At 32.3% G+C, this 12,191-nt stretch overlaps 1 protein-coding gene across 3 annotated transcripts in view; it reads left to right on the top strand.

The window, feature by feature from the left end:
* Positions 1–12,161, top strand: part of LOC134533011 (carboxypeptidase M-like) — a 76,274-nt gene extending 64,113 nt beyond the window's left edge. For 2 of the 3 annotated variants that reach the window (XM_063370138.1, XM_063370139.1), the window contains exon 11: positions 11,867–12,161. In XM_063370138.1, coding sequence (XP_063226208.1) covers positions 11,867–12,010 — 144 coding nt within the window. In that variant the 3' untranslated portion in view covers positions 12,011–12,161. Of the gene's footprint in view, positions 1–7,465; positions 7,604–11,866 lie in introns of all 3 variants that reach the window. The other variant, XR_010075231.1, reaches the window with a different exon arrangement.
* Positions 12,162–12,191: the final 30 nt, after the last annotated feature.

Raw genomic sequence — 12,191 nt, 5'->3', positions numbered from 1 at the left:
TTTTTTTTCCCAATAAAAAGATTAGGATTATAGCGTCTCCACTCTCCTGCATTCATTATTTTTTCAAACTTATCCGCTGGATTGAAATTTGTAGTAAGTTGTCAATGCTTTAAAGTGATGCAGTGTTTGTTATTCTTGACCAATGACTAGAAACCAGATTTTAAATTGAATTGTGATAAAGAAAAACCTAATAAACCATACAGAACTGAAATATCACAAAATGAAGCAACATTTTGACAAAACTTGCATAACAAATATTTAATCTTTAATTGCATTTAATTCAACAACTTTCATTAATTTAGCTTCAATTTTTTTACCTCAATGTGTGGATGAAATGGATAGGGAAAAATTAATTTTGCTTTACTTAATCATTTTTACATAACTGACTTTGGCACATTTTTCAAACTTGCAAATTCTTGCTGATTAGGTTTTATTGTTGTGAGTAATTTTATCTTGGACGTGCATACTACAAATAATTATACTGTAAACAATATATTATAATTGTCAGTATTTTTGTGAGTACCTAATGAGTCATTTTAGTGTCATATTAATGAACAAACTTTATTTTTATGAATAAAATTTTGTCTCTACACAACAAGGTGAGAGACGGGCAACCTGAGAACATGAACTGCATGAAAGTAATTATTTATAATCGGAAGAAACTTAATTCATGAATTTATTAGCACTCTGTGCTAGTGACAGTTAGAAAAGCTCCCCCACGATAAACATATTCCATAAAGTTGGTTAACTGCTTGTGTTTGTAATCACTGCTGTACTGTATTCTAAATATTGTGCCTATAAATGTTATCAATGACCATAAATATTGAATTGGAGGACCACATAATTACTAAGGTTGATTTGGTAATTTAGTTCATAATTATGTATTTATAATATTAATCATACAGATAATAACAAAAAAATAAAACTTTCAAAGTACCTACACTGAAAGTCGAATATTTAACCTGTATGTATTTGGCTCAAAATCTGAAAAGGAAAGAAGTCATGATATTTGTTTCCTGAGGGAAAAAAAAAATCTATTTTAATTTAATAATTGTCACTCTTAAGAGTGTTTTAACAAAACTATTTTATTTTTTACATTGCATGAATCCATTAGTACCAATTCAGCATTAGTTGATTAATATATGGTGTAGTACACAATAAAAATAATATTGACCATTAAAAACTAAATAGCATTATTCTTATATTATTTTTTTACCATACTGTTGACATAAAATGTCATGTTTAACATTTTTGCTTTATTATTACCTGGCTATGGCCTTTAGTTTTGTCACTTCAATTTTTAATCATCATATGCAATTTCTCTTATGATGGCTCAGTAAATGGTTCAAGTTTGTCTTCACAGTCTTAAAGCATTCAAGTGCATGTAATTTGAAAGCAGATTTTGAGCCAAATTTTATACTAGTCTATAGTTTTGTTTTGTTCACTGTGCCTCCATGCAACATCACATTTTCCAAATGGTCCATTCATGGTATTTTCACACTTTTTTTTTACACAAACCCAAAAATCACAGACTATAAAAAGTTTGGTTGAATCTTAAATAGCTCATTGAACTGAATGTTTTAACTTTTACTGACAGTAAAGGACTTCATATAATTTTTTTTTTTTAATTTATAGTAAACATAAATTTTAAAAAAGTGATAAAATTGGTGTGCTGTAGTAAAGAAAAGTTTTGTATTTCAAGCAGCATCTACAGGAAGAAAAAAATTTGATTGCTAACAATTAGAATTTATTTAGTTTGACTCTCTTTAGCTATGGAGACCGAAACAGTGATTCGTATGTTAACATCAGACAAACAGATTTCACCAGTTTGGATTGAGTTGGGTCAACCCAGCTAATGATGACCCAACAAATTCAATATTACAATTAGCAGAAATGATCATGGTGTAGGATCCATATTGTATTTACGAAGAAATCAAGAAATACACAAATTCACATTACGACGGGCACTTACACTATGAGGCACGACACAACGCGAAATTTTGTCTGATAGTAGTTTACTTGCACATGTTTTTACATAAAAGCAATGCACACAGAATCAGACGCGGCACAACTCCACAAAACTGTCGTGATCAGACACGAGTTGACAACATTGTATGACTGCTCCCTCTTCTTCACGAGCAGACTGTCTGATGGCTGTAGTGTTCTGCCCATGCGCGACTATAGAAAACATGTCAACAAAGGCATGCCATAGTGTGTTTATAGCAGACTAGTTAAAGACTGTTATTCATTGTTAATTTAATTTGAGTTAATATTCACATGTAAAGTATCTTAATTGATTTTGCCATGGTATGGAATTGGATGCAGACCAATTAGTATGTTTATTACAGGAAAGACCTATTTTATGTAATCCATCTTTGAACGAGAATCGCGACAACAATTTGATTTCAAGAATGTGGGAAACAAATAATGTAACAAAAATACGGTGTTAAGCTGTTGCGAGGCAACTGTGGTGTCGTGCCATGCTACTTTGCGTCAAATCTGATTCTGTGTGCACCCAGCCTTACTTTTGCATTTATTGTTCACTGAAAAACAGAGCTGAAGTACACGCATGAGAAAATTTGCAGTTGTATCATCTTGCCAAAAAAACTTCTTTGCCAGAACCAAGTAAAGGTTGTAATGTCGCTCAACAAAAATACTGTTTTCACAAAATTTGTTTCCACTACAATTTATTACAACTAGGGTATTCAGAACTGTAACAGATTTTCAAAACCAGGAATTATGTTTCTAGTCTTTAACGGAACCGAGAACTCCCAGTACTTTCGGTACTAGGAAGTGTTTTTAATTAATGGTGCATCAGTCAGTGATATAAATAGTAATAGTTAGTTTTGAACAATTAAACAAGTTTTAGTAACAAAAGTTAAAAAGATAAAATTTTGGTGTTACAATTTTTTATTGCCAAAAGTATCTACTAACATAAATAATCGTTTTAACGCATGTAAAATCACAGAATTATTAAATAGAAAGCAGACAATAATGGAACAAACAAACAAATTTCAAATTACTAAATAAACATAATGTTTAGGATATTGCATCTAGCATAGCAGTTTCTTGGCTCATTTCCAAAACATTATTGCTAACAAAATTACAGACTTAAAGATCACTTATCTTTAAGTGAAATTCCAAATAATCATTTGCTTGAACAATTGCATTTAAAAAAAAAATACTGAGCTTCATGCATATTAACCCTTCTACAGCATAATAGACTGTTACAAATATTTTCTGATATCACGTTTGGGATAGAATAGTGCTATTGCAGAGACTATAAATTAGGTTTCCCCATTGGTTACAAGATGTAACCAGCCTCACTACTATTGTGAAACATATACATGAAAATTCACACAGTGAATGACTGTAATATTTTAAATTTAAGTCTGAAATAATTTTGAAATGCAGTGGAAAATTATTTCACTCTCTTTAATTACAACATTACAAGTATTAAACCATAATGGCCATAACTCTGGACTTGATCCTTGCAGTGTAATGTCAAACCAACAGCTATCAAAGGGCAGTGATTGTGTTTTTTCATGGCTTCAGAAAAATTTTAAATTACCATAAATGGATTAGAGCAGCATTATTACTTTCCTCTCTCCAAAACTTTGTGCAATGTACACTGACAAAAGGTTCTTTATACATGCAGTACATGTGTACTACAAACCCTAAAGACTAAACACATTTTTGACAAAGTTACTGTTTTTAAAGTAATCACTGTTAGCTTTGTATGTTTGTTACTGTAGAAGAAAACTCTGCTGTTTAGTAATTGTTGTCTAGAGGCACAGTGAGAACAGACAGACAAAAATAGTGGAACAACACTGCAATAGCCTACATATCGAAAATATTTTATATTTTAATCTTGCACAACCAATTATTTTATTACTTTGATACTTTTATGCTAATTTTTGTGAAAATAAGAAAATATTTTCTTACCAGATTATTTTGACCACATGATGAATGGATACACAGATGATCCCTTATCCGCAGTGAAATTATTGATGTGCATATGTACTGTATAAGCAGTTATGAACATTTGCAGTCACAATACAAATTTTTTTTTTATCTCAAGTCATGTAAATGATTAAAATTGCCAGTAGGCAATAGATAATAAGTGTGCTTGGCATTTGTGTTAGTGGTCTTAGTTTTTGAGAGGAGTGAAAATGAAGGTCTCTAACATTCCTACTGAAGTTTCTAGCAGTTAAATCCAAGAAGCAGTATGTATTATCCATTTTATAATACATTCAGAAACACCTAAGCCACCTTCACTTGCATTATTAGTTCAATTTCCCTAGCGAAAAGCCAGATTTACCATGATGCACATGTGTGTATATATATATTTATAGTATATTACCTAGAGACATTTCAAATTATAAATATTTTTAGTAAATGCTCTCTAATAAGTAACTTCACACGCTTTGATTCCGTGCCCTAGTTTGTTTGTTTTCTCCTATTGTCTTTCACTCATTTTCTGTCTACCTACCAACAGCTTTTACTTCCTGAAATTTTCATGTCAGCATTACCCACACATGGTTATCAATTTACGCTTACCAAGGGAATTTATTCTATAATATATTGTTGGAATTAAATCATTCACACACTGAATTATGCATAGCAATACTTTTGAGGAATGACAAAGCATAGCCTTCAAATAACATTTTCTAAAATTTAATGATCATACAAATGTAGTTAGGTAGCGTAGTTCATGATTTCAAAGGTTGTTGCCTTTGTAGTTTGTACAAAGCAGTACTATGCTCCGACAGTCATAACCTGAGTAGATTTTCACTACTGTTCCCTTTATTCTTCACCAAAATTAAAGGTGACAACTTCCGCATCTGGCCAGAGTTTGCATCTTGATTTGTACAACATAACCAATTAAAGAACTTTTTTGCAAATTTATTTTGAACTTAATTTGCTTCCAGACAAACTCTACAATCATTCAACTCAACCATTTAAAACCTCATAAACTGTCAGTGGATCATGTATTACTCACTCTACCTATAATTATACCAAAAAAAAATTGTAACTTTCTTAAAGCCCTAGCCTTCTGCATGTTCTTATCAGCCAGCAGGAATTAAAAAGTAACAAAAAAAAAGACATGATTACAATAAATACAAAAACATCTTAAATAAGCAATTAAATAAATTAATTTAAAAAAAATAATGTCTTAAAAACATAATTAAACCATCAAAGACAAAAAATGTGATGGATACACCACACTGCAAAGTCAAAATCTCTAGTCATTAATGAGCCACCCACAGCTACATCATTCAAGCTACGTTTGGTCAATATCTGGCAAACTTCTAAGTTCTCAAAATTAAATTCTTATAACTAGGTATATTGTATTGCTTTGTGATGCACATTATAACAGTCTGTGAATCTAAATGCAGCAGCCCATACCTGCATAGAGTGACACATATAATAAACATTAAGAGATAACTACTAACCACTAGCCACCTTCACTACATGCTCTTTTAATCACATTGGACAATGTTAGCAAAATTGGTCAATGGCATTCAATATTGTTACACTGCTGAAAATTCTATTAACATTAATCTAGAAATGTATCAATAAAATTGCTCCAGCAAACTATACTTCTCACCCCAGAATTACATCTAATGCCGGAAGTCACTATTATGGTCTTAACGCTAAATTTCTGTTAGGCATAGCATACAAAATTTGGTTGTGTGCACTGTAATAGCAATATTTACTATTCATAGGTAGTCTTAGCTTAATTTGTACAAAGGATTTACCACTACTGCATGCACCAGTGATCATCTTACCCTCAAAATCTACTTTCTTGCAACCTATACTTTCAAAAAATCCAAAATTCATATCCTCAAGCATTATACATACATTTAAATGGTCAATGATAATTTTTGGTAAAAAAGACAAGAATACATATTGATTTCACTGCATCACAAAGAAGTTCCATTTCAGTTTATTGTAAACAGATATACATTCCCACGTCAAACTAATTTTAAAAAATTAGAATATACAACTTATCAAAGAAATACCTATCTCAGCATTAATGAGAAAAATTAAATGGATGCTATGTGAACATGTTCTGAAATTATATAAATGGATTGGTGGCATCACAATAATGCTGATTGACTAAGCTGTTAAAAACTTGTAGGCAAGGCAAAATAGTTTGCCTTGATTCTTAGAGAGCCTTAGGACAGAAACACCAATAAATGTGTAATTTAACTAGGAGCTATTAGTATAATAAAGGTTGTGTAATAGTAGCACTGGGTTTACATGCTACAAGGAAATGTAAATGACTGACACGTACCAAAGGCTTTGTAATATATATCTTGCTTTACTTCCCAAAAGCAGACAAACATTTTTGCAATGTATGAACTATGTAGTAATAGTAATGTGTATGTGACAATGTGTGACAAAATAATAACATACCAAGTAGTCAGTTTTATAAATGGTTTCTTAAACTTACATCCTTGATCCTTTAACAAATTATCAGGATAACTTTTCAGCCTCTTAAAACACATAAAAGGATTTTGTGTTAGGTAACTGCAAAATGCCAAAAGTGAAGTTAATATTTACAAATGTTGATGGTGTCCAGTCTGTGTTCTGCATACAAGTAGAGCCATGTAATTATGCATTTTATCAATTTGTGTCAGAATTAAAGCATTACTTACACCTACCATCCTGATTTTGTACTAATGATCTGAAAAAACCTTTGACTTCATTTTTGTTGAATCAGATGTTTGTATTCTTGGCCAGACAAAAAAGAAAGAGCAATTAAGAGCAATTTTACTAAGGTGCTATAATCTACACTACTAACCAGCTTAATAATTATGCTCTCATTCACAAATTACATGTTATGATATTGAACTTAGTATCATTATAAGCTCTAGGTGTTGGTGTTCTATGTATGTTGTTTTTCATTATGTCTATTTTATGCTGCAGATTTTGAGGGCAAGGTAGCTTAAACTAAATCTTTCCCCTATTTGTTAATAAAACTGCTGATGTTAAAAAATAAAATCCATCTCACCTTTTCAATTATCAGTTCTCATCAATCACGGTTGTATCCTACATTCTTATCTGAGAGTGAGCAAACGAAAAGCAGCAATTTCTTTGGAAAAATGCCATATACACTCACATAACTTCCTCATAAAATGTCACACAAAGATTTTTTAGATTGCAAGTAGATGGGCAAAAAAATGTTGTGCTACTTCAATGCCCAATGCTAAGCGGCCTCATGTCTCTATCAAGCTGAATTTTTTTATTTGGTTACTGAAAAAACTGACCTTGTCTTTTACGCCAGAAACTACATCCTTTATAAATAATTTAAAGTTATCTGGTAATAGATAAATGTATTATACTGTAAGATATGTTGGGTGATGTATGTAGATCTATTGCTATTGGTTCTGGGTGTACAGCATGCAGGAGGGATGGTGCGATGTTTGAACTGAAATGTGGGTTGATGTGTTTTCAGCTAGAGAGTGCTGAGGCGGCTGTTGTGAGAGTTAACTCATCCCTGGAAGGTTCTGTTGTCTTCCCCACACCTTAGCGACCACCGCGAAACAACCACCCTCACACTGTAAACTGACCAATGTAAAGTAGCAGACGGGATGTAAGTAGACCCCGCGGGCACACAGTCCACGCCGCCTCTTCTGCTTCCATCTCTCTCTCTGCGTAGTGCATGCTGAAGGCACACTGCGGTTTGCACTCAAGATGCGCTTGCAAATCAAACAATCTGCCAGATAAATCATGCTGGTTTTAACGTTCTGAGTGACGACCTGCTTTGTACACTGCCGAGTAACTCTGCTGGCTGATCCTGCAAAGTAGTAGTAATAAGAAGGAAGGGAAAAAATTAACCTAGGAAAGTGTATAATTCACTAATAATTTTTATCTTTCATTTAGACCACAGATTTTTAATTGGAGAACAAACTGCAGAAGTAGAATCAGCTATCCAAGCTACAGCCGAAAACTATGTAATACGAAAGAGCCACTGTCGGAACAATGACTGACCTTCCAAAGTTGGAAAAGATGACAGTCTTGAGCATTCAACTTGTGAATTGGATCAGAGTTATTATGAAGACAAATTAACTAAAGTATAATATCTTAATGTGGTGTATTTTCATGCAGAATACATTTTGATGAATAACTATACTTTTTATTTCATTTTTTTTAACAACCAGTGAACTATCAACACATGATACACTAATTATATTGTACATAATGTATTACACAAGAGAAAGTTTGACACCTACTTGTTACTCTGCAAACTATTTCTTGTAAATACTTGGTTATTATAAGACTTTATTTAGTAACATATAACTTCTACCAAAAAAAATAGCATTTGATACTTAATGTTTTTGAACTGCAAATTCTGCTCAAATTAATGCACTGAGCACCAAAGTCTACACGTGGAATTTTTGTGGCTCATCTGTTACAGTTTTACGCTTATTAAAAAAAAATGTAAACAACATAAATGAATGAATTAACTGAAATGATATGAAATGCAAAGAAATATCAAACATCAATTATAGAGATGTGCAAATATTGATATTCTTTAATGGAATGAAAATGAAACTATAGTTGCAGATTTTTGCTAAACTGAAATGAAAATAAACATTTTTCTTTAAGGTTCACCTCTAAATGAAAACATTTTCCCCCTATGGAATGTAAAAATAAAACTCACATAAAAAATAAGTAAAAAGTTAAGTTAAAATTACTTTACAAGTTGCTCTGTATCAGTCATCTTATCAAGACTGACTACTATTCAAGATTCCTCTTTTATTCCAGGTCTGCCTTCCAGTTGAGGTTGGCATATAGTGGAAGTCTTCTTAAATCGTTGTCTCTTACATATGGAGTGTTTTAAATTCAAGGTCTTCTTATAATCAAGATTGTAAAATGTGCATGGCCGTATTATATTTGTGGTCATATTAAGTTCTGTGTCACCCTGCATTAGTTTATTTTATACATTAGAGTATCTATCTTGTATTTGAGGCCATCCCAAAGTACTGACTAGATATGCTAAACATTCAAAATTGAAGTTGATGGTTTCAACATTCAGTTTATCATTGGGAAGGTACAAATTGGATTCCAAACTATTAAAATATATTCAGATAAACTAAATGAACATACTTAGGCACTCAAATAGTAATTTAACTTTAAATGTACTGATTTTAATTAAGAAAATTTGTTATTGAAATCAAAAAAGAATGTTCTGAATGTTTAAATATTGATTGTACTACCAGACATTTGCAAAACCTTAATAATCACACGAAGAATATATATATATATATATCCTGTTTTATCGCATAATCGTCGAACGCGTATAATCATCGCACCTATATTTTAGGGCGTCAAAATTTGGATAAAAAACGTAAACGTTGCATGATGTTTTTGGTCCCGCTATTAGATTCCGAGCGCTTTGTGTAGGTATCTTTTCCGTATAAAACAATGTGTTTTAAAGTAGAAATCTAATATTTATTCAGACATTACCACTTTACTTATTTAATTAACGGAAATACGAAGTTGTCTATTGTGTAAATTATTTTTAAAGACTTTTTAAACGTTATAACCTTTATCTGTTCGTCTGCGTCGCCGCAGTGTACCGCTTATAAAAATGTAGCCAGCGCTAGTTGGCATCATTCATGTTTGATTATGTTGCTTCCCGTATAGAGCGCGCGCACGTAGTTGAATATCGATACTGATATCTCGCCGATTGCATGCAATGCACGCTCTCTGTCAAGTGCTGAGTTAACTACATTTGTTGGCCCGCACTCTTTCGTAGTGTGTACTACGACGATAGTTATGCGTCAGTTCAGGCTCGCATTCACATTTTGTTTTTATATTTAAAGTTGAAGAAAGATTTTCGTTGCATTACTTATTATTTTTAATTGTTCAGCGTTCTTTTATATAATCAACTTTTTAAATAATCGTACTTTCCATGAATGGGTTTTGTTTTTATAAATAACTTTACCTAACAAATTTTTTTTTTTTGCATAAACGTTGCACTCATACTTTTTAAACTTGATTTTAGTGTAAAATGTGCGACGATTATGCAATAAAACACAGTAAATAAATAATTATTGAAGAAGATAGAGAAAGATGTCTCCCAATATTTAGAGTTAAAAATTAACACCTGAAATGCAGCCAAATTGTTCACAAAACTACAACAGAATCAGTTTTACTCTCTTGCAGATGTACAGCAATATGTTTATGAGCAATGGTGCAATTTACTGCATACACTACACAGCAGGTGAGCTTGGCTATCACATTTAACTTTGAGTGTAAATTAAGTAAAGATATTTTATGGTGATGGAAGATTTTTGCATGATGCATGTTTGAAAGGAAAAATGTTTTAAGTTGTCTGTAACTTTTTCATTTTTAAATTGTGTACATATGTAGTTGCAACCAAACAGATCCTTCAGAAACAGCTGCACTTACCTACAATGCTGTTATAAAAGTCCCCAATTATATTTTCATCACAGTTACACAGTACAGATTCAAAATTATTTATTAAAAATATTTGGTGCAATGCTGTTTCACAATTTTGAATTTATAGGTTTTAAGAATTTCTGTGATAGCTAGTGATTAATCCATTATTATTTTATTTATTTTATTTTATGCCACCTATGTTAATGGTTTCCTTATATGAACAGTCATCTTATAGTAAGTTTCGAAACATTGTTCAACATATGAGAATACTGTAGTTATCTGTGGTTAAAAATTTTAATTCAGAAACTGATCCTTAATAGATTAATTAATGGTAACTGAATAACAATAGGACCCACCGTAATATTAGTAGTGTTAAAGTAGCATCAGACAAAACAGCTATCAAAGCTAAATTCTTTTTCAACCAAGAAGTCACTAATAGTTTAGTTTATGGAACTTCTGACTTGAGCCATTGGGATAAGGAATTCTAAAGTTTTAAAAATAAAAATGAACAATTTGAATGTATATAATTTATGAGAAAAGACAATTTACCTGTAGTTTTACCATTTGGACTCAATCATATGTATCTTTTATAATAACAATGGGTATGTTTGTATTTTAAATAAAGTTAAACTGAAGCTGTTGTGATGGACCAGAAATTTGTTTAAAAAAAATTAAAGTAGAGAGTTATATTTTATACTCTATAGGAATTAAATGTGTTTGTGATGATTACTAAAGGGAATCAGTTTAAAACTCTAAAAGCAGTAAATATGTTATTACTGTTTTCAAAGTTGTTGAAACCTCATTTGCACTTTTGCCTTTTGAGTCAGGGTGTCCAAAAATATCTGGTGAACCAATGTAAGGACTTTTTCAGCAATAAAATTATCTTCGAACTATTTTCAATACAGCATCATATTTTTGTATATAATTATCAAAATTTAATGTACATACTTCCCAATAGATATACTCACAATAACATGCCAATTTTTATTTCAAAAAGCTTATAATCTTTTCAGAGATAATTTCCACATGGATATACTCACAATAACATGCCGATTTGTATTTCAAAAAGCTATAATCTTTTCAGAGATAATTTCCACATGATTACAGAGGATAATCTCCGTGACTGTAAACTGAAGAAAGATGTCCAAAAAAAAAAAACCAAGGTAGCAAACTGCTGGTGGGAATTAAAGTTTAGTGACTTCTAGCACAGTTATTGTTTATTTTAGGTTGTTTTTTTTTTTGTGACTTTAGTGACCTGCAGATATCCTGTATGTACATTATAAATTATCAGTTAGCAAGTTTGCACACGGATATTAAGTTAGCTGTGAAACTACGTAGTAAGAGTAACGGGGCCCGACGGACTGCAAGTCCGTATGGGATCCCTCGCGGTGCTTTCGGCAGCAGACGCAGGATAGGTAACCAAGGGTCGTGCCACGCTTACTTCCAGAGGCAAGACAACTTCTACAGACCGCAGCCGCACCACGTGTACTACCACCACGCCCAGGGGCCGCACAAGAAGCCAGAAGGAGGGGGCATCTTCTCGTCCATCAGCAGTGGCTTCAACAACCTCGTCAGCAACATATTCGGCTGAGCGGCTGGGCCCAGCGTTCAACCGGAGAGTGCAACGTGCAACGCCGCGGTTGGCGTGTACGCCTTCGCTCAGGCAACAGAACTCACTCGTGTAGTGTTTGTTAACTTATCTTCTGGCGACACACGCTGTGTCTAATAAATAATTACAGTGACTTTCCTAGTGTTGCGAGCTTCAGCTGATT

The sequence above is a fragment of the Bacillus rossius genome, chromosome 6 (genome assembly GCF_032445375.1).
Source record: "Bacillus rossius redtenbacheri isolate Brsri chromosome 6, Brsri_v3, whole genome shotgun sequence".
In the NCBI taxonomy this organism is placed as follows: Eukaryota; Metazoa; Arthropoda; class Insecta; order Phasmatodea; family Bacillidae; genus Bacillus; species Bacillus rossius.
The sequence above is the reverse complement of the archived record's forward strand: the minus strand, read 5'-3'. Positions and strand labels throughout refer to the sequence as shown.